General features: G+C 33.9%; 1 protein-coding gene across 2 annotated transcripts in view; it reads left to right on the top strand.

The window, feature by feature from the left end:
• Positions 1 to 24,230, top strand: part of SWT1 (SWT1 RNA endoribonuclease homolog) — a 105,143-nt gene that overhangs the window by 21,646 nt on the left and 59,267 nt on the right. For both annotated transcript variants that reach the window (XM_025877795.2, XM_025877796.2), the window contains exons 7-14: positions 937 to 1,066; positions 2,239 to 2,340; positions 2,955 to 3,143; positions 8,346 to 8,439; positions 13,518 to 13,663; positions 15,155 to 15,318; positions 16,749 to 16,887; positions 20,654 to 20,802. In XM_025877795.2, coding sequence (XP_025733580.1) covers positions 937 to 1,066; positions 2,239 to 2,340; positions 2,955 to 3,143; positions 8,346 to 8,439; positions 13,518 to 13,663; positions 15,155 to 15,318; positions 16,749 to 16,887; positions 20,654 to 20,802 — 1,113 coding nt within the window. The remainder of the gene's footprint in view (positions 1 to 936; positions 1,067 to 2,238; positions 2,341 to 2,954; positions 3,144 to 8,345; positions 8,440 to 13,517; positions 13,664 to 15,154; positions 15,319 to 16,748; positions 16,888 to 20,653; positions 20,803 to 24,230) is intronic.

Genomic DNA, 24,230 nt, shown 5'->3' with positions numbered 1-24,230 from the left:
TGGTCCTAAATTAAAATTAGATTCATGAAACACTTTGTAGTTTTTTATTTAAAGAAGACTTTAAAACCATATTGATTACTTTTTATTTGTGATAGTTGTATTTTTCTGTTCTGTGGGTCAGTGCTCCTTGATAGAAGAAAGATTTCTCATCCCTGCTCCAAATCTAGATTAGATATACAATTCTTCACATCAAAATATATCAAGGAACTACTTCCCTGATGTGAGAAGGGTCTTAAAATCTAGATTTCAGTTTTTGATGGCTCATAAACAATCTTAGAAATCTCAAGAAGAGGTTCATCATCCAGATAAAAAGTTGGCTCCCAAAGTACATTGAAGTGAAAATGGGATGTGAATGAACTTATTTTGAAGGTCTACTATGTACTAGGCTCTGTGCAGGGAACTTCATATTATTTCATTTAATCCTCACAAAAATACTAACAGGCAATAGTTATTTAACATTCCTATTTTGTGGATGAACAGATGGAGACCCAAGGTAGTTAAATAATTTCCTTGCCTAAGGTTACAGAGGTAGTAAGAGAAGAGCTACTTTTAAAACCCTGTGTATGGGGGCACCTGGGTGGCTCAGTCGTTAAGCATCTGCCTTTAGCTCAGGTCATGATCCCAGAGTCCTGGGATCAAGCCCCACATCAGGCTGCCTGCTCTGCAGGAAGCCTGCTTCTTCCTCTCCCACAGCCCCTGCTTGTGTTCCCTCTCTCACTGCATCTCTCTCTGTCAAATAAAATCTTTAAAACAAAACAAAAAAACCTGTGTATGTTTATAAATCTGTATTCTTTCACCATTCTGCCTCCATATTTTTGTGACTTTTTTCCCCACAAACCATCTCAAGTGAATTTATTAGAATTAATTGCTTTCTAATCTTACTAATCTGCAAGTAGATAATCCAAAATATTTTACTGTGGGTCTTTTATAATTTAGATGCAGATAGTGGAAGAGCTCCATGCTGCACGTGTGGGAAAAAGTGTGGATTTACCTGTGGTTTTATCTTCCGGAGAGTTAATGAGCATGGAGATTGACTTGGTGGAAGATGATGTACATTCCTCTGCTGGTATACCCTATCTGTAGATGATGATGTTTCTGATCTGCTATGCTTTCTCAGGAGTTAATGAGCCAACATTCAATTTTTATAATATTTAGATGAAAAATGTTAAAATGTGCTCATTTGAAACAATAAGGTATGGTATATGTCTTCTAGTGACAAGAGTCAGGTCTAATATTTGTCTTACTGTTTGTTTTATATGTCTCACAGTATTAGGCAGTTAGACATATTTTCTCTTTCTCTTTTTTTGCCAAGGGTCAGTAATCAGGGTTATCTTTTATTCTGCTGTCAACTGTCAGAGCTGTCTTTTATTCTTGCCCTTAATCATAATTTTTGACAATTTCAACTATGTAAAGCCCTGATCAGAAATAGAGAACAAATTGAGACTTACTGGAGGGAAGGTGGGCAGAGGGATGGGTTAAATGGATGATGGGTTAAGGAGGGCCCTTATAGTGAGGAGCACTAGGTATTGTATGTAAGTGATGAATCACTAAATTCTACATCTGAAACTGATATCATACTGTATGTTAACTGGAATTTAAATAAAAACTTAAAGAAATAATGCCAATTGCTCAAAGGTATTATATTCATGGATTTCTTATTTATGTAGTAAAGTTTTGATCATTCTTCCTACTTGGAGAAGGTGATAGATATTACCCAAAGTCTGTTAGCATACAGTTTTGAATTGTATTTATAAAAATGTAATGCTACATTAACATTCATATTGCACTTTTCAGTTTACTAAGTGTTTTCCTGTGCATTAACTTATCTTATCCTCACAATGGCCCTATGAAATAATCTGATCTTACCTGTTTTTTTCATTTACACATATTTATTTTTTCAATTATATTTCACTCACAGTGTATTAAAATTAGCTTATAAATCCTAAGTGTACCACTACTAGTGATGCAGAACAAGGTTTGGCAAACGTAGTTACTAGTGGGGCAAATTAGTTTATGATTTAAAATCCACTCAAACAATTCAGGATGTTTTACTCGTAGATAGTTAAACATTGATTACTGTTCTTTAAAGGATTAGAGTAAACACAGTTTTGTTTTGGTTGTCTAAAGGACTGCCTTCTTTTAAGAATACTATCAAAGTTCTATGATATCAAAACTTTAGTTATTATACAAGTCTGTTATCAAGTGTCATGAAATCCTAACTTTGCTCTTTTTCTCTAGCAAATACAGCTTCAGGTAAAAAGCTTCTGATTGTTATTGACACAAATATTCTGATGAATCACCTCAATTTTGTTAGAATTTTGAAGACAACAGAAATTCCAGGTATTTATAAAGCATGATTCTGATTTTCTTAAGTTTTTTTATATTAACGATGATATGGGGTGGTTTTTTCCCCCACAGATACATTTCCATTTAGATATGTTATAAAGTATATATCTTAAAATATATATATATTAATAATCAGCATAAGTAAAAAAAAAAAATAAGCACCTTCATAGGTTAACTTAACAATCCAAAGTTACTCTTCTTTGAGCTCCTATAGTATCTATTTTTGTAACATTCATTTGATACTTATATGTTTTTGTTTTTCTTTTAAAGATTTAATTATTTGAGAGAGAGAGAGAGAGCGCAAGTGTGCACGGGGGGCTGGGGCAGAGGGAGAGAGTCCTAAACTGTCTCCGCCCTCGGAGCTGGACATGGGGCTGGATTCCTGACCCTGAGATCAGGACCTGCGCCGAAACCAAGAGACGCTTAACCCACCATGCCACCCAGGCGCCCCATACTTACATCTATTTTTAGTTACCATTTTTTATGTATTATCTCTTCATTTAGACTGTGAATTTCTTACTTAAAAACTTCCAGTGCTCCTACAACAGTTCAATTTAGGAGCTCAATAAATATTTGTTGACTTCTAAGAACTCTTTTTTATTTTTCAGGCTTTGACAGACTTGTGTTAATAATTCCCTGGGTGGTTATACAAGAGCTAGATCGTATGAAGGCAGGAAAACTGCTAAAACATGCTCAGCACAAAGCTGTGCCTGCAGTTCATTTCATCAATGACAGTCTCAAAAATCACGACAGAAAGCTATGGGGTCAGTCACTACAGCTTGCATCTCAAAAACTCTGTAAGTATTGTTCTTTCAGGGTGTTTCCTGATTCAGATTTGTTTGGGTGCTGACTCATTATTGGGGGGAAATGGTGCAAAACTTTAAAAAAATTTATAATCATTGGAATGTGAAATGGCCAGACATAGTGATGATTAGGGGTATTCTATTGGGCTTGGTTTAGGTGTTATTGGATTTTTATTTTTCTGCTTCTAGACCTTCTTAGGTTATGTCTTTATTTCACAGATAGTGACTGTATAGTTCTGTATGCATAGTTTTCTATATTATAGTATTTTGGATTCTTTTTTTTTTTTTTAATACCATTGTTGAGTGATGAAGCCAGTAAGTAATTGAGGTTTTAATCTGTCACTGATTAGAATCTGTCACTGTGCAGTTTGTATAATGCAGAGAGAGGCATTGTTTTCCTCTGGTTTGTCAGAATCTGTAATAAGGAGGTGTTTGTATAATAAAGGTCTGTAGAGTTTCTCTTGATTTATTTTTTTTCATATTAGTTTCTTTTCAGTCATTTTTAAATCACTTTAGTTTTAGAACCTAAGTATGCTCTTTATGTTATATATATGTATCACCTTGTGGAAAAAAAAAATCCATGTGTAAAGCAACACTGTTGCCTCTGCAGAGTTTGTACATATATTTAGAGGATTTATTTCATTCTTTAAAACCTTGTTTTCTTCCAACTCAGTCATTTATATACGTACATTTACACTAACTTAAATATCATGGATTTATGTTGTCTACTCTACTCACATACAGTAAGATATGAAAGAATTCATCTTGTGATGAATCTAATGGTATTAACCCTGAGAAGGCTTTTGGCACAGTTGTTTAGTCTTAAATCTTTGAAGAAAAAGGACCTCCATAATTCATTCATTCATTCCCTTTACAAATATTTATTAGCTCTTAGTATGTTTTATATACAATCCTTATGCATTTTGAGCAGCTTTGTGTGGTATGTTTAAAAGCTTTTAAAGGAGAACCACAAATATTAAAGTTAAGAAAATACTAAAATGTTTGAACATTTATATTGAACATCTTAGGTGGTCCTTTTTTTTTTTAACTACTCATTATGAAAAATTTCAAATGCAGAGGTCGAATAACGTACGACTCCTTGTGTACCTCTCACTCTTTTTCAGTAATTATCAACATTTTGCCATTCTTGTTTATTCTCTCATTTCCTCTTCTCCTCTTTCTACTCTTGGAACTCCTGCAGTAGTTTGAAGCAAGTCCCAGATACTGTATCATATCATTTTTACTCATAAATACTTTGGTATATGTTGCTAACTAAAAAGTATGTGATACTTTTTTTTTTTTTTTAACAGCTACACAATTAACAAAATTAACCCCTGATCTAAACCATCATGTCAGTAAAATCCCAAACCTTAAAAGGAGAGGAGAATTTTTTTTTACTCTTCTACCTTTTTTAGTTTGTTGATATAAACTATATTTTACTACTTAATAGTATGGAGAAGGATAATAATAATGGATAACACTTATATAGTCATTATTCTCCAGACCCTTTTCCAAGTGCTTTGCCAGCTAGTATCTCATTCAAACCATACAGTACTTGTGGAAGTTATTAGCCCCATTTTATAAATGAGGAAATTGAGACAGAGAGGTTAAGAACTTGTCCTAAATAGCATGTCTATTTCTTCAACAGATTTGCTTTGAAAATTATTTTAGAGCTCATTTTAGAATAGATATTTTGGCCACATTTATTATTTATAGATGCTTGGTATATTTCCTTTGACTTTTCCATGTTCATATGCTTTTTTTATGCTTTGACTTCCTCAGTCCCTGCTTTTTTTGATGATTGAAGAGGATAAATCATAGTAGTGGTCTCAGATGTCTGTGTTGTTTCAATTTCTGGGTGTCTTCCTCGAAATCCATATTTTACTTTAATGTTTGAATGGTATTTGATTGTAGTTTTTATTAAATTGCTGAAATTGCTTTTAGTTATAAGGTCGTAGATATAATAATAGATTATTTGTAATTGTCTATGTCAGGTAAGTCCTTTATGTGTTTCTCTGTATCACTGTTTACGTCATTGATCATTAAAAACATTCTTTATATAAAGTACAATGTATTTAATAGGTTTATTCTGTTGATAATGATTTTATGATATCCATTAGAAATTTTTATCATAAAATTACATTTTATATTCTAATGATAAACTAATATTCTTGTGAGAAAATTCAAGATTACTGAGTAAAATTAAAGTTCCTGTTTGGAAAAAGGCAAAAACAAAATGGACTTTTATTACACTTTACAGATGTCAAGCACATTTGCAACTAGCTCTTAATAATTGCTAATTTTGTGTGTATTATTTTCCTTTTACATAATCATTGAGTATTGTAACAATGTATTTTTTAAACAGGCATTTTTTCCATTAAAAAAAGAAATGTAGATAGTTCATGTTAAATTGCCTTCGTTGACTATAATTTTAGCCTTGTCCTTAACTCTTTTCAAAATTATATTTATTTGACGTAGTATTTAATATGGTGAGAGGAGAATAAGATTTGAAATCTGATTGATCTGGGTTTATAACCTGACCTGGGGAAAGTTAAAGATGAGGAAACTAAGTCAATGAAATGGGGGAAAATAACCTCCAGCTCAAAAAATGATTGTGAAGATTGGTTGAGTTAAATTAAAGTACTTGATGGTTTATGGCCTAGAATAGGCAATAATTCTCTTGTGTCCTTGTTATATGAAAAGCTTATACAGATTGACTAGAAAAACAAAAAATCCCTTTTCCCTAAATGGACAAAGATTATTAATAGGTAATTCACAAAAGAAGTACAACTAAGCAGCCCCTTGTTCACTGCATATATCCTCCTGTTTGCCATTTTTAATGTTAATTTCTGATGTATAGATATTTTTAGTTTAGATCTTTCACTTTTCCTTTCTTCTTTTTATTGCTTCTAAGTTTAGAAAGTTATTCTTTTGCATCATACCAGTGCTTTGAGAATATGAATTAGTAACTTTTCAGGAGAGCAATTTATCAGTGTGTTTCAAGAAGCCTAAAGATACAATTTTCTTTCTAGAAATGTTTTCTAAGACATAAGCAGCGATGCTGACAGTGATTTATATAAATAAGGTTCATAACAGTATTATTAATACAGCAAAAAATTTGAAACAACCTGAGTGTCTAACAGTTGGAGAAGTTGCATACAATACTATAGCTATGTGAGAGAATACTACTGTATTTCAAAAAATGTTAATGACAAAATAGGATTTAAAAGAATAAAAAAAATCATCCCAAATTTGTTAGATTATGCATTATATACTTACAGATGGTGAATGTTGGGTATATTTAGCTGATGGAATTATGAGTTATTTTAATTTTCTTTATGTTTTCTGTATTTTCCAGATTTTCTAAATTATTTTTATAATAAGGGCAAAATAAAGTTATCTGCCACCCCCCCACACACCATTTTTATATTTTACTGTATTTTTGTTGATTCATGTATTTGCCACATACCTATACCAGACACTGTTCTGGAGCCTCATCAGTGAGAAGCTGTTGAGAAGCTTAAATTCTTAAATATTAAATATCATATTAACTATAATTTATACAGAATTTTGTGGGGTTTTTGGTGTTGTGAGTAGAGATCATGCTGTTGTGCCATTTAAGCTGAGTTTTAATTAATAAATATATATTACTTAAAAAGTACTTGCTATTACCTCTTATTGAGCCAACTGTTTCCTATAAATTTTCTTATTTCATTTTCCTGGTTAAGCAGTTTGCCCAAGATTACATGTCTAGTAGGAAAGCAGGGATTCAAACCCAGATTAATCTGTTTCCAGAGTCTTTGTTTTGTTCGCTTTTGAACAGTACCTGAGCAGGTGCTCAGAAATATTTGTTGAATAAATATTTCATGAATATTCTTGCAGTTTTAGGTGTGTTTTCAAGCCCCGTGTATTCTAGAAAAAGTGACAGAACAGATAATCTTGAACTTTGATAACTTTAGAGCAGTATACTGTAACCTTTAACTTCATCTGCTGAGTTGTTTAAAGCTAATAATTTTTTGCTGCCCATTTTGCCTTATGGTGTGGTATTTACTCTGTGGACTAAAAGAAGGAAAATCGGCTACTGTAGTATATGTCTGCTTGGTTTACTGGTTGTCTGATAAAGAACTGAATCATATCTTTGGGCTTATGCTCTGAGATCAATTCAGTTCTGTCTAGACTTCACTGGAGATTGTGAGCTCCTCAAGAGTTTGTCCTTGTATATCTAGTTACTTAGCACAGGGGCTTGGGTACAAATTCAGCCCTATATAAAAATTTATTCCTTGAATGAATGAGTTTTCTAATTTGAATGTTTAGAGGACTAATTAATATAGGCTGAAAGTTGAGTTATAGTCTGGGAACAGAGTTGAGGCTCCTTGTCTAGTATATCTTGAATTTTAGTGTGTAAGAGACTCACCAAGGAGTTTAAATTCGTGTTTGGGTGCAGACTCCAAAGATTCTTATCCAGAAATGGGTCTGGGGTGTGGCCCTGCAATCTCATTATTAAGTACCCGAGGGAGTTTTGAGGCAGGCAGTGTAAGGACTTAGGAAAAACACTGTCTTTGGTCTTGTTTCTACACATTACATCATTTTCACAAAATCCAGACTTTTACATCATGCTTTAAGGCTTGCAGAATGCCAGAGGACGCTCTGTCAGCCATTTGTTAACACTTGGTAGAAACTTTTGTGTTTCCTACCTAGGGCCCATATTGCCTTTTCCTATGCATCTCTAAATGTTAATTGTTTAGAAATTAGGGAAAAGCAGACACATGAAAATGGTTCTGTTGCTGGTAGAAGAGTTATTCATTATTTTATAGACCTCTTTTAGGTGGAGGTCATTTTAAGCATGATATAATCCTATAATTTATAATCTCTAAGTGACTGAATTGAGACTAGAATTCATAGCTTTAGGTTTCTAGTATGGCATTTAACTTACTGATCACTTTCTTTTGTGTTTATTAATAGTCATATCCTATTTCATTTTAGTGGTAAACTAACTACTTTGGTAATTCTACCTGAATTCTACCTTCTTTGGAATTCTGCATGAACTCTAGATCCTGAATTTTTAAGGCATTGTTTTGCTGTGTCTTATTTTTCTCTTGATTTAAGAAGTGTTCTTTCTTTTAGATTTTTTTGACTTGTAAATACTGTCCAGATTTTTAGTATGCTTATTAATTACCGCTTTTGCTAAATTTGCAGATGGACTGAGTGACGAGAACAATGATGATCGAGTATTAAAATGCTGTCTTCAGTACCAGGAATTATTCCCTTGTTCTGTTGTTATTCTGTGCACGTGAGTTCCATAGTCATTTTACTCTTTTTTTTTTTTTTTCTAAATAGCAACTATACCAGAGAATTTTTAGAAGTCATATTATACCCACCAGACTAAGGATCAAAAGCGCACATGATTTTCGAAAACTGCCAGTAAGCATATTCAATTTTGTGTCACATTCTTATAATGTGTAAACTATAGAAGAATGAGATCTGAAACTTATGAAGTCTTCAGTTTTATTTATATGACATTCAGAAACCTTTTATAAAAGCTGAGAATAGCCAATTTAATCTGTCCACAAAATAGTTCAGAAATAAAAGTCTGACAAATTTTTGGTCAAGAGGCAAGAAGGTTAATTAATTAATTTGTGGGGAAGAGGCAGTTTGTGTTGGTGGTACGCCTGTGGTGCCTGTTCATAGAGTGAGGGCTGGAGTCATGGGTCTCCCATTTACCAGCCTTGTGACCTGGGAAAGTTGCTTACCTTAGTTTCCTCACATGTAAAATATAGGGGGATACTAATACCTGCCTCCTGGAGTTATTGCGAGCACTTAGATAATGTACACATACAGCACTTAGCGTAGTGCCCGGGACATAAAATGATCTCAGTAGGAGCCCTCTCGCCCTCTTCCCTTTCTCCTCCTTCCCCTCCATTCCCAACTAGTATTTTCATAACTTAGTTCTAAGGTAAAACTAACATAACGTTAAGCAAAATTGAACCCGCCGTGTATGAGAAAAGGCTCTGAAGGAACCAAGAAGAGCAATTGTAAACTGTTTTAATCTGAGTTTTATTCACTGAAAAGTGGAGTTTTTTTACAGTTTCACAATCATGCCAAATTCTGTATGAAATACAGCGATTAAAGAAATGAATAGCCCTAAGGTTTTTCTTGTAAGGCGGTTTGGTCAGTTATCATTTTAAATATATGGAAGCACTGAATCACTGTGTTATACACCTGGAACTAATATAATGCTGTATATTAACTAGAGTGGAATTAAAATAAAACTTAAAAAATATTAAAAAAATTCTCATTTTAGCTGTCTTCAAAGGTGATGGTATGGTGTTCTATTGGGGATTAAAGGAAATATTAAAGATTTCTGTCTCTAGGTTATTTAAAATTATTTTTTGATCTAGGGCATAACATATCATCTTGGAGTTTGTTGAAGGCTGATACAGCATAATTAATATGTTATCATTTTGAATTTGATATAAGCTAAATTTGAGAGATAATTGCTATGTAATGGTTGCTTTTTTAGTTCAACTTAGAATGAAAATTAAATTGGTGAGACTTTATCAATTCTCCATTATTTCTGCAGTCACTGTTTTGGGATTAACGGATGTAACATTTTTAGTGAAATGAAAATTTGTAGTCGGACTTTACTTTTAATTCTAGCATTATGTTCTAGAGGAGTCTGTTTTTTATTTTTATTTTTTCCTTTAAAAGGCTGGAATCGTGTCTACTGCATAAGTCCCACCTACTTATTATGAAGATGCTGTTAAATGGATGATGATGATAATAGTGATAATGACAGGGCTAGGAGAACCCTTCTCCAACACTATGTGCTGTACCTAATTCTAAGTGCATTACTTAAATTTACAATCCTGAGTGTGGGCCAGCAACCCTTAGTTCATATCTCTATCTCTCTTCTGAATTCTAGACTAGTATATTCATCTATTTGTTTGCTTTTTCTACTTGGATACGTCATAGACATCTGGGACATACCATCTTCAAAAATGAACTCTTGATTTTTCTTTCTGCACTGTTCTCCATCTGAATAAAAAGTGCCACTTTCTACCCATTTGCTAGAGCCAGAAACCTAGGAGTCATTTTTGATAACCGCTCCTCCCTCATAATCTACATCTGGTCAGTTAACAGGTCCTGTGCGCTCTTTTCTTTATCTCCCCTGCCACCATCCTTGGTCCGCCATGCTGTTTTTCCACTTCCTTTTCGACTCTAAGACTAATTTAGTCTCTCTACTTCCACACTTGCTCTCCTCCATTTATTCTTCAATAAGTAATAATGGTAATTTTTTATTTTTAATTAAAAAAAGTTTCATTGTGGAGAATTTCAACGATAGTCAAAGTGAAGAAGAATTAATAAACTCCTAACTATTCAGCTACAATTATATTGCTTCATGTTAGGTGTAAGGATCTTATAACAGTTTCTTTCTCCCATCCTTAGTGCTCTCATTGTCATATATGTTACCTTTACAAAAATGATGATAAGCACGTGTTTTACTATATTTGCTTCCATCATTTGACATTTAAAGCAATTAAAAATAAGTGAATATTTTAAGTGAATATTTTATTTCCATTTTGTGCACTCTTAATTATTTTTATAGATTCAAGTTTCTGCCTGGTGTTATATTCCTTCTGCCTAAACAAATTTATTTGACATGTGTCTATTGGCAGTGAAATTTTTGGTGTTGTTTGTCTGATAATGTCTTTATTTCTTAATTTATTTTTGAAAGAAATTTTTGCTGGATATACAGTTCTGGGTTTTTTTTTCCTTTCAGTATTTTAAAGAGATCACTCCATTTTTTTCTAGTTTGTATGGTTTCTGATGAGAAGTCTGATGTAAAAGTTATCTTTGTTCCTCTATATGTAATGTGTCTTTTTTTTTTTTTTTTTTTTTACTTTCTGCTTTCAAGGGTTTTTCTTTGTCTTTTGCTTTTTTAGCAGTTTATTTTAGCAGTTTTTAGCAGGTATGTCCAGGTGTTTGTGTGTGTGTGGTGCGGGGGTAGGGGGATGGGTAGAGAAGAAGGATTTATTCTGCTTGATGTTCTCTGGGCTTCTCAGATCTCTGGTTTCCTGTCTTCAGTTTTAGATAATTCTCAGCCACCATTTCTTCAAATATTTCTTCTGCCCATTCCCTCTTCTCTCCTTCTCATATTACAATTATACTAGAGTAGCCAGTTTCCAAGATGACCCCAATGATTCCTGCCTCCTAGTATTAATGCCCTTGTGTAGTCCCCTCCTGCATTATACCAGGGTTGGTTGTACCAGTGACATACTATCACTATCAGATTAGGTTATAAAAAATTAGAATATTGAAGACTGAAACTTCCTTCTTGGGCACTCTCTTGCTTTCTCCTCTCTAATATCACTTGTTTTGTGGAAGCAAGCTGCCATGCTGTGAACAGCCCTATGGAATAGACCCGCATGGTGAGAAAGTGAAGCCTCCAGCCAAAAGCCAGTGATGGGCTAAGGCCTGCCAACAGCCACATAAATGAGCCAATTAGACCTTGAGATGGCTACAACCCTAGGCAACAGCATGTTCCAACTTTGTGAGAGACCCTGAACCAGAACCAACCAGTCAAGCTGCTCCCAGATTTCTGACTCTTAGAAGCTGTGTGAGATAATAAGTGTTTGTTTTAAGGTGCTAAGTTTTGGGATAATTTGTTATACAGCAATAGATAACTAATACAGGCATGTATGTTGGACTGTTTGATGTCCCACAGCTGCTGGATTTTCTAAAAAAACTATTCTCTTTTTATTTCAGTTTGGGTAATTTCTTTTGATCTGTCTTCAATTTTATAATTTCTTTCCTTGCCTATGTCAAGTCTGCTGAGGAGCCTGTTGAAGACATTCTTCATTTCTATAACTGTGGCTTTTTTTTGTTGTTGCTAGCAGTTACATTTAATTTTCATGCTTTTCATCTGTGCTGAAATTGCCTATCTGATTTTGCATGCTATTCACCTTTTCTATTAGAGCCTTTAATAAATTAATAAAAATTATTTAAAATTCCCTATCAGATAGCTTCAACATCTGTGTCCTATCGAAGTCCGGTTCTGTTGATTGCTTTGTCTCTTGGTAGCATGTTGTTTTTTTTCTGGGCAGAACTTATATGCAGATTTTAGGGTTCACCTGTTCTGTGGTTTCCTCCCTTCTTCAGTTCCCCCGTTAACTTTTTGTCTGCTCTGGCCAGCTCTGAACATTGTCTTCTTACATTCCAAGTTACCCTGGCTGTGCTTTCTGTTGTAGCCATTGATGAATTAGAGAATGCCCTTGGGCAAGCAGATAGACTCTTGTAACTCTTACCAGAGCAGTACCTCTGTGTCAAGGGTGGACTTCCCTCCAGCTCCTACCTTCATTTTATTGCTCCCTAGTGCCTTCAGATAGCTTTTTTTTTCTTTTTTTGTCCAAATTTTCTAATCCTCATCTGTGGGAAGATTAGTCTGACCAGGCTACTCTACCATTAACAAAAGCTGGAAGCCTGTTGGATTCGAGAACAGCAGTCTGATAAACACAGATGTGATCATGTCACTTACTCACTGCAGCCCTTAAATGTCTTTCCGTTGGGTACCTGGGTGGCTCAGTTGGTTAAGCGACTGCCTTTGGCTCAGGTCATGATCCTGGAGTCCCGGGATCGAGTCCCACATCGGGGCAGGGAGTCTGCTTCTCCCTCTGACCCTCTTCCCTCTCGTGCTCTCTATCTCTCATTCTCTCTCTCTCAAATAAATAAATAAAATCTTTAAAAAAAAAGTCTTTCCATTTATTAATGCACTTCGCTTTCTCTATAGCCACATAAACTGGTCCCATGTACTATGCTCTAATCATACTTTCTTCTTTCAGCAAATAGCAAATTCTAACCATTTGTCTTGTGCTGTGAGTAAATTTGTAATTTCCTACCACGTGGAAATTATTTCTCTTACTATGGCTTTCTGTTTATTTCTCTTCGGATGATCATATTCCTGTGTTCAAATCCAGCTCCCCCTTACCAGGTACAGTTTTGGGCAAATTACTTAACCTCTTTACACCTCAGTTTTTCATTTGTGAAAAGGTGATAAAAATAGTACTACTCCTAACTACAAGGTTTACTGTGAGAATTGAATGGATTATATATATATGTAAGTGCTTAGAACAGTGCCTGGTACCAGGAAAACACTCAATATATAATACTTATTATTTTCAAAAGCTCATATGCTGTGACTCTACTGTGTATTAATTCCTTTGTCTTCCCTGTTTAAAAAAAAACTGTTATCCTTTGTTAATATAAATGTTGAGAATCACCCACCTCTGATTAGATCCCATGTGTTTTGAGTTGTCATGTGATTTATCTTATAAAAAATAAAATATTTTTTCCTCCTCACCCCAACCTTAGGGATGATAAAAATTTAAGAAACAAAGGCCTAATAAGTGGTGTGAAGTCACTCAGTAAAGAAGAATTGAGTGCAGAGTTATTAAACTTATCTATGAACACAGATGTATGTCAGCAGCCTTGTATATCTAAGCAACAATTGAAAGCAGGTAGTATTCTTACTACAAATAATTAGAAATATATCTTTTATGTACTGACATTATTGATGACATTTGGAATTAATAGTAAATTTTCATCTTGTACATTTAAAATAACATTGAAATATTTGTCAGCACACAAATGGTTAGAAATAAATGAAAATTGAAAGAAAGAGAAAAAGAAAGAAGATTATAATGGTAATCCAAAAGACAACACAGTTAACATTATTGTCTTCTACATACGCTTTTACAAAATAATTTGAATTTTTGTCCATACACTCGCATACATTTTTACATGTTTATAATCACCATGCACATGCTATTTTGTATCTTTAAGAATAGCTACAGGACATATACAGGAAATATTCATTCAAGATAGAAATTTTTAGTTTCACTATTAGTTTACTATTCATAACCTTCTATTAATGCAATAAAAATGAATAATAAGAGTTTGAAAGATTCTAATAATAGTTTTAATTTTAAACTAATCCTTAAGTAAAGGTAGTACAATTGTTTTGTCTTTTTTTTTTACCAGAATGATCTGTCCTATAGCTTGATATTTGATGGAATGTTATATTAAATTTAACATAATTTAAAAATACATTCCAAGCCTTCTCTCTGAGTTGGAAAAAAATAAATATTGAAAATTTTAATATTGTATGTATTTTTTATGTATAATTATATAAAAATTCATGTATATACTATTACTACTTTTTTGACCTTTTTGGCAATAAAATTTCTTTTGTCATAATATTTAAAATGACATTTAGATGGAGGAAGAGGATTTTTATGGTTTTTCAGAGGTCACATGCTTTCAGTTTGTCCATTCTGTTACTATCACTTTTGTCCATTCTGTTACTATCACTTTTAAGTCCTTAGTTGGTATTTGTAGAGATAAGCCACTTAATATTTTGCATTTTGCCGTAAAGAAATTGCAGTTGTCTTCAGGTATCAAAATATTAATGTTAATGAGATGATATCAATTGAAATAATAAAAAATCACTTTAAAAGGGAGGGCATTAAAGGTAGTTAAACTAGAGATTTTGGTCCTTTCAAAACAATTTACTGATCTGAGCTGCAATTGGAAGAATATATTATTTTTGGAAGAAAACACACTTTGATCCATAATTCTTCTTTTTCTATTATAAATTGATGCAAAGCATTCTTTTAATTTTTCCCTTTTTTGAGAATAATAAAACTAAAATTATGGTTAAAATATACATTTCCTAAATTTCTATTTTAGTAAAAATATTCTGTTGCCTTTCAAAAAGAAAGCATTTGCTAATGTGATATATTTATGTTGCTTCTAGAACAACTTTTCTATAGATACGTGTTTCTAAATACTGTTTAAAAAGTAAAGTATTGGTTTGGTTTCTGTGTAATTAAAGTACTAATTATATACATAAAATGTTTATTATTTATGGCCAAATACCAGTTATATATGTAAAATGTTTACTATTCTATTGGTGTCTTAAATAAAGCCTATAACTATTTGTTTTAAAGAAGCAACACTGTTAGAAGAGAGCTTTGAGGAAGAATCTGCACATTCTGGACTACCCATTATACTTGAAAGCATTGTATCTGATCTTGAAAAATCTCTTGGCACAGCTTTATCTTCAATATTAGAAACAGAAATGAAAATTGCTTTTGGAAATCTTTGGATGGAGGTGATTATTTCAACTCTGTTAGTTGAAAATTTCTGTTTCACTGCTAAAGATTTATGACCTTATCTTCGGAAACGTGACTTGTATAAAATGTATAAGCTTCATTGTGATAATCTATATCCCATTTACTTTTTTTCTTACAGTTTTTGAAAGAACTTCTTGAACATTAAATGGTGGACATTTCCTAAAGATTAGAAATGATATTTTATCATTCATTTTTTTTCAGTGAACAAGTATTTATTAGGTATTTACTGTGTGTCAGACACATTGCCCCCATGGAGCTCAATTTGAATTCAGAAAAACTTCTGTCTTCTCTAGTTTATTTGAATTAGAATGTTTAGTATAGGGAATTCCCATAGCAATATATAGTTAGAAAAAGAAGTGTATATATTTGGCTCATATAAATATGAGAAAGTATAAAAATGATCATTATTAGCAAGACAGTTTATATTTTGTAGATTAATATCTTTTTAAAAAAATATTTATTTGACAGAGAGAAAGAGCGAGAGCAGGAACACAAGCAGGGGGAGTGGGAGAGGGAGAAGCAGGCTTCCCACGGTGCAGGGAGCCCGATGTGGGGCTTGATCCCAGGACCCTGGGACTATGACCCGGGCGGAAGGCAGACGCCCAATGATTGAGCCACCCAGGCACCCCCTAGATTCATATCTTTTCTACAATCAGTAAAATACCACATTTGGCAATAGTGGTCTTTTTAGTTTAATGTTTGTTTGCTGTTCATATCTATAGCCAGGAGAAATATTATATCCCCCTCAACTGTAGACTGTATTTATACCAGATATTCAGTGAGATTCTAATACTTGTCAATATGATGTATTTGCTGCTTGATTATATTATTAAGTACTGAACCAAGATGAGAAATAATCAGAAGATTCTAGGAGGGTTGACTTAAATTGGATATTTTATAATAGAGTCTAGGAAAGTCATTGCATATGAATGATTCAAAACAGGATGTGCTGACATCTTGTAGTACTAACTGATTAATTTCCTTTATAAACATGTCTTTGTAAGAGTGTAGCCAGTGTTATGGTAGTTCACATCTTTTTTCTATATAGATTTTCCTGCAGCTATATGAAATAATTAGATTGATTTCTTCCTAGAATTGACTACGTTGGGAAGTAAATTGACCACCTTTCCTGATTAAAACTATGCTCTTCTGATTAAAACAGGGCTTTTGCTTTGTGTATATAGTTTCGGAAATTATAAGGATTAATACTAATATGAATTTTACAAAAATAATTTGCAGTGATTTAAGATTATGATTGGCTTTTAATAAAACATCTTTTAATTTAAAAAGAATTCAGCTAACTGTATTTTGCCCAGAAATAAATGTAGGAATGCCTAAATAGGTACTTTTTAATAATAGGAATAATAAATAAATTAGTAAGTGGTAATTTTTTCTAAATACTTTTTAGATGCTGTACTTGAAACCACCATGGACTCTAATTCATTTATTACAGTGCTTTAGAAAACATTGGTTGGCTGTATTTGGATTAGTTATGGAGAAGAACTTGCTTTTAACCGTTGAGAGCCTATATGAAAATCTCTGTAAAGGTATGGATTTTTTATTTTGTCTTTAGCAATGTTGTGTTAAAGTCAGGCTAGCTGATATATTCCATGGAATGTGAAGATGAATTAATAAGCAATTGGTCAATTATTTTTTAATCATTTACACTTCTGATTTTTAAAGGGAGTTTGTAACAGCTGCATGAAGGGATGCAGTTCATAGAGCTTATGACCATTAATGGTATCACTGTTGATGTTCCTGGACATAGTGAATATCTCATGTTTTATAATGTTTGAAAACTTTTAAAACCACATTTTATAGTTTATCAGGTGTATAATAAAATTTAGATTTTTAAAAATTTCTTGTGTTTAACACACAAACTTTGACCACATTTCATGTACTAATTTTAGAAATAGCATATCAAAGTATCTATCTAAAATATATGGTTAGGGAATAGGAAATGTTTGTCTTTGGGGCATAGTGCATTCTAAAGAACTGGAAGAGACTATAGTCAACCACTTAGTTGGTGATTTTTAATAAAGTCATGTTGCACAGAACCTTCTTGAAGTGCCTCTGGAGCTGCCATGGATTGGAAATAGAAGGATTGATGGGGAGCCTGGAAAGTTGGTGGGCCTACCTATGGAACCTCAAAACCACCATTAGCTGTGCAGTTTTCTTTTATCATTTTATGTATGGAGATTCCATGTAGGCTTTGGAAAAAAAGTTTATAAGAAGAAAAAGATGGGAAAAGCACTGATCGAATGTTATGAAAGCCCATGTTTTATGATTAGACTAGCCCTGAGAGGGTAAGGGATTTGTCCAAAGTCAGACAAGTAGATTTTTCTTGCTGTACCTTTAAAAGGCAAAGTATATGTAACAATTATTAGGATGTTCAGTTGGTCCTTGACTTTTTTGAACTTCTAACATCAAATGATCTGTTTATTATTTTATGTATTAGTTATATCCTGTCTACTTTTGAAAAATAACTGTGAGTATGAGAGGACCAATAAGTAAGAACCTGAGCACAAGATGGTTTAAGCCAAGTTTAAAGTCACAAGAGCCAGGTAATGAAGACTAAGAAAGATAATTTTACCATAAAACATGTGCAAACAATTATTATAAAACTTGAACACGGATTTTAACACTAAGCATCCTGGAAGCTAAAACAAAACAAAAATAGAAACATATTCTATGGGAGGTATACCATAACTCTCTATCTTTCTCTTGAAATGTAAACTTTTGGAAAATGTTTTATATCTTTGAAAATTACCTCGGGATTTAAAGCACCTTGTTCGGTGCCTTATGACTTTTAAAAGTTGCCAATTTTTAAAATAAAGACATTTTCCAGGCATTATCTTTAACTATAGAAGTTTATTTGTAAGTGGTATTATAGGTGGCGTGGAACGACCTGTTGGATACGTCTTCAAAGCACTTTTACAAGGTATATAGAAGCATTTTCCATATCTTGAAGCATAATTTAGTTGGTTCTATCAAAAGAGAAAGTCCATAAATCATGTATGATCTTGAACAAGATTTAGTTTTAAAAATGGCGTATCTAGTTGCCATCTTCCATTTTTCTCTTTTTCCAGGGGTGGGCAGTGTTTGTCTTTTGCAAACGGCTTAAGAGGTCATAGGCAGCAGCTCTAACTGGGAATAGGACAGAAGTGAAGAGATGGTGACTCTTCCTTTTGCTAAAAAATCATTTTTAGAATCATTGTGTACATAGTTCATTGATCCTTGGTCTAGAAGAATCTGATGCCTAATGTTTACTGACTTGTAAAGAATATATAATAGAATTATAAAAGTGCCTTCTGCCCTAAAGTAATTTCAAATTAGAAAAATCAGTTTATGATTTTGTTTACTGTCTTTTAATAGTATCCTCAGCTGTTGAATTATGCATATGTGTTTAACTTCACTATCCCAAAGAATAGATTCTTAGATCAATTCATAGAAAATTGTGTGGAAAAATGATTAGTAGCTTTTTTTGATTTTGTTATCCATATTAACTTTAAGTGATTATTGATCTTATATAAGCATTAAAGTATTTCAACCATGTAGATTTCTTTTTATGTTGTGTCTAGGTACTGAATTTATCGTTATTTCCCTTTAGCACGTAATCTTAGTAAAGACTTCTTGAAAGACAGAAATCAGATGATTAATTCAAGGATATAAGCCCTATTTAACATTGACTGCGTGGAGAAGCACCTTAAGAGAAGTTGTGCCCAATTTCTCCTCCTTAGGATATTTACTGGGGTTCATCAAATCTACATTCTGTCCTGTGTGTAGCATCTCTTACCTGTCTTTTTCCACAGGAATTTAGTCATTTAATTTAAAAATAAGTGCTTCATAAGGAAATATACTTTTCTCTGTTTGTTAAAGGGGAAGCCAGAATCCTGACTATAGCCATCACATTAGATTAGAATTTCTGAATATTATATAATTAATTACTAAAATCTACTTTTTATTTTCATTTGAGCTTTCAGTATTTCTAAGCAAATACTTGTATAAGTGATAGAGTTTTTTAAACCCTACCAGTGAAAAACCATGCTGGTGTTTTAGAATATAACAGAGTCTCTGAAACTGAACATTAAAAGAAAATGAAACAGGGCACCTGGGTGGCTCAGTGGTTATGTGTTTACTTTTGGCTCAGGTCATGATCCTGGGGTCCTGGGATCAAGCCCCATGTGGGGCTCCCCGCTCAGCAGGGAGCCTGCTTCTCCCTCTGCCTGCCCCTCTCCCTGTTTGTGCATGTGCTCTCTCTCTCTCTGACAAATAAATAAATAAATAAAATCTTAAAAAAAAATAAACACATTGTAGCACGGTTATTTTAAATGCCTTTGAAAACTATTATATGGCACTCTATCCTAATAATAGAAAGATTTCTTCTGTTCTGAGCTTTGGGACATTAGAAATTTGCTTAACTTCATTGTTCATAACTTTTAAAATCTTTGAAATCATTATCACCACCTCTCCTAATCGGTTTGAGAATTTAATGTAATTTTTTTTTATTTTTTATTTTTTTTAAAGATTTTATTTATTTGAGAGAGAGAGTGAGAGATAGAGAGCACGAGAGGGAAGAGGGTCAGAGGGAGAAGCAGACTCCCTGCTGAACAGGGAGCCCGATGTGGGACTCGATCCCGGGACTCCAGGATCATGACCTGAGCTGAAGGCAGTCGCTTAACCAACTGAGCCACCCAGGCGCCTGAGAATTTAATGTAATTTTAGTTGAAAGAAAATTGTTACACCTTTAAATTATTTTTTGTAGATTAACTCACTTTGCTAATTTATAAGGAAAACATTCTCCTAGCTTGCCTTGCCCACAGCTCACTGTTACCCAAATTATTTATATTTTTGCTAAGTTGTGTTCAGAGAGAGGAAACATTATTTTCAACAAATCTAGTATTACATTTGATGTGATGGAATTTGAAGGCAAATCACTACACGACTAACTGAGTTGGTTATGGGAGGTACTGCATGTAACTTATGTGCTTCCCACCAAATGACTTTTCTCATGCCTCCATAGTCATCTGTATATAAAACAAAATCAGTCTTGAAAATCTGTTGTTTAACTTGTTTGGTAATTCTCTCTTTTCTGAAGAATACAGAGTACCTGAATCCACCCCAAGAGCATTGTCTTTAGCTAAATTTAACTGTAATGCTTTTTACACCACAGAGAAAAATGAGGAGTGGTGTGTAGGTATAAATGTGTACTTTTCTTAAATTTCATAATTAACATTAGATTGTTTTCCAAAGACATTTTTATGTTGAATACTCATTCTTACCAGTTTTTTCCTTCTTAATTTCTCTTACCAGCTAACAGTGCAGTGGATTTTACAACAGTGAAATTTCTGCTTCAGGATTCTAAAAGTTTGTTACATGCTTTCAGTACGCGGTCAAATTATGATGGTGTTCTTCCACAGGCCTTTGCTCAAGTCAACGAACTACTCCAAACCTTTGCAGAGGTAAGATACCTTTGGAATGCCATTTAGAGGAGCTAATCACATATGTTCTAAAAATATATTAGCAGACAAGAGAGGTAAAGGATATTTTAATTCTAACTTATTTTAACACATGAATGGCATTAAGTGATTATTAAGTGAATTGAAGGGAAAGTAAGCAATTCTTATTGCAAGTTATAAAACACATCCTTTTATGGAAGCACTGTCACAGAAGTTGTTGGAATTTTATATCGTTTCATTTATGGATGGAAGCAAGCTATGCCTTGTCGTTTGACTACTTATTTCCCAGTGCCCCAGAGCAGTGGATCACAACATCCATCAGAATACTTGGGAAGTTTTTTTTTTTTTAAAGATGCAGATGCCAAGCCCCTCTCAAACCTTATTGAATCAAACTTCTGGCCCAGTAATATTATTCTTTTTCACTTTTTATTCTGAAATAATTTCAAATTTACAGAAAAGTTGCTAGAAGAGTTCAAACAATTCTGATATATATCCTTTACCCAGAGTCCCCAGTGTTACCATTTGTTCACATTTGCTTTATTGTTTTCCCTGCCTACCTATCTACCTACTTACCTGTCCACATTTTTTTTCTGAACTATTTAAGAGTATGTTGCAGGTACGATCCCCCTTTACCCCTAAAGACTTCCATATATATTTCCTAAAGAACAAGGATATCTTATGTAACTAATATTATTAATCAGGGATTTAGTATTGGTATAATACAATTATTTAATCTGTAGACCTTATTCAGACTTTGGCAATTGATGTACCAGTTTTTTAACAATCTCCCCCATGTGACCCTTATGCAGTCAGCCCAGCACTGATGCCTTTTGACCTCTTTTAACTGTGTAAGTTTTGTCTGTGGTAATACTCTATTTCTGCAGGCTTCTAATTTCAAATCTAGAAAATTCTGGGAGTTTTACGTGTCAGAAACAGCTCAAAAAATTCAGTATCACAATTACTAGATAAGGCATTAATGGTACTTTCATCTGATATATATATATATCATATTCTTTTTTTTTTCTTTCTAAGTTATGGAGTTGACCAGATTTTTCTCAGTGTTGTTTTGTGGTCACATAGGTCCTACTACCTGTGAAGTAATGAAAGGATTAGATGATACTAAACTTCGTCATAGCTGGTAGGGAAAGAACTTACTTGCTTAAGAGAGAATCTCATGAAGTAAAAGAAGCATCTCTTTTTATAAACTATTAAGAAATATGTGATAACTCCCCCTGAAAGAATTGATTTAAGGGGTGAAATGATCTTTTGGGTTAAGATGACTAAAACCTTGGTAGTTGTATTTTTCCATGGCAAATGTGACTTTGAGAACTATTGTAGGATAGAATGGACCTGGGTATTTAGGGGATTGCAGCTTGGGTCTGTACTTGAATTGTGTAGGGAACAATATATAATCCTTTCCCATCACAGAATTGAGCCCTAAACCCTTTCTTTAGTGAAACAAACATAGTAAACAAGATGGAAAATTCAGGTTACTCACAGCTTATCAGTCTTTGAATTAAGATTATTGAAAATAAAAAAAATTAGGATTGATTGTGATTAATAATGAATGTCCAGTTTTAAGGTCCTTTCATCAATTAGAAATGAAGAGATAGGAGTTAACATGAAAATGTGGCATTAAAATTTAGTGTTACCAGATAATGGTATGCCTACTATATGTTGTCCTCAGAGTATTTAAAAATATGAATTGTTGGGGCGCCTGGGTGGCTCAGTCGTTAAGTGTCTGCTTTCGGCTCAGGTCATGATCCCAGGTCCTGGGATCAAGCCCTGAATCCAGCTCCCCGCTCTGCAGGAAGCCTGCTTCTCCCTCTCCCACTCCCCTGCTTGTGTTCCTGCTCTTGCTATGTCTCTCTGTCAAAAAAAATCTTTAAAAAAATAAATAAATAAAAATAAAAATATGAATTGTTACTTATTCCTGGATCCTAATTTTCCAGTTGCTACATTAGCAATAGATTCATTAAGGCCATTGATGAATCTGCATCCTCATTAGTGCTTCTCCCTCAATACCTGGCATTAGTGTGATTGCTGGAAACAACCTGTGTTGTTTTCACAATTAGACCTCTGAAGTGTTGCTCCTTTATTTTCATATTAGAAGCAGTTCATTGTCTAAGTCAGCCAGGAACTTTGAGATTTAGCTTGGGCTTTTAAAATACACTTTCAGGGGCGCCTGGGTGGCTCAGATGGTTAAGCGTCTGCCTTTGGCTCAGGTCATGATCCCAGGGTCCTGGGATCGAGCCCCATGTCGGGCTCTCTGCTCAGTGGGGAGCCTGCTTCTCCCTCTCCCTCTGCTGCTGCTCCCCCTGCTTGTGCTCTCTCTCTGTCTGTATCTCTGTGTCTCAAATGAATAAATAAAATCTAAAAAAAATAAAATTCACTTTCAGTAGGAGTTGTTTTGTAGAATGCATTAGATATGGTATATGACCTAAATACTTAGTCCTGTCTTAGTAACTTGAGCAACAAATAGATTACCTCTAGGATAGGGTATCTAAATATGGTAACTTAAAAAAAAAAAAAAAGCCCCCAAACTTAATTTACCAAGTGTAGAAAATCAGGAAAAGAGGAGTATTCACTTGTTTACTTCTGAAAAGGCTTGTGAGAAAACAAAATGGAGAATTAACCAAAATGATCATTTTCCAGATTTTTATATAAAATGGGTTAGGAACAGAAAAAGGATACATACATTTTTCTTTAATAAGCCTTCCAACCAAAAAAATAAGACTTGCTCTGTCAGGATGATAGAATAATTAAAGTCCATCTTATTAATAAACTTTAGACCTATATGCCCCAGGATCCCCATCCTGACTAGTTGTTTTATTTTTTTTAAGTTTTTTGTTTTGGTTTGGTTTTAGAGACAGAATGGGGTAAGGGAGCAGAGGGAGAGGGAGAGAATCTTTTCTTTTTTTTTTTTTTTTAAAGATTTTATTTATTTGACAGAGAGAGAGAGAGCGAGAGAGGAACACAAGCAGGGGTAGTGGGAGAGGGAGAAGCAGGCTTCCCGCTGAGCAGGGAGCCCGATGCAGAGCTCAATCCCAGGACCCTGGGACCATGACCTGAGCCGAAGGCAGACACTTAACGACTGAGCTGCCCAGGTGCCCCAAGAGGGAGAGAATCTTAAACAGACTCCTCGCTCAGCATGGAGCCTGACATGGGCTTGATCTCACGATCCTGAGATCATGACCTGAGCAGAAATCAAGAGTCAGATGCTCAACCAACTGAGCCACCCAGGTGCCCCTCACTAGCTGTGTTTTTAACCTCTGGTTGTTTAACCTCTCTGAGCCTAATTTCTTCTTTTGTAAAATGAGTATAATAATCTGTGCCTCAGAACTGTCCTGAGAATTAAATAAATTAACATTTATAAAGCACTTAGTACCTGGCACTAGTACGTGCTATGTAGGTGTTCGATAAAGAAGTCC

The sequence above is a fragment of the Callorhinus ursinus genome, unplaced genomic scaffold, assembly GCF_003265705.2.
Source record: "Callorhinus ursinus isolate GAN/ISIS: 27379988/994484 unplaced genomic scaffold, GSC_fseal_2.0 scaffold13, whole genome shotgun sequence".
Classification (NCBI taxonomy): Eukaryota; Metazoa; Chordata; class Mammalia; order Carnivora; family Otariidae; genus Callorhinus; species Callorhinus ursinus.
The sequence above is the reverse complement of the archived record's forward strand: the minus strand, read 5'-3'. Positions and strand labels throughout refer to the sequence as shown.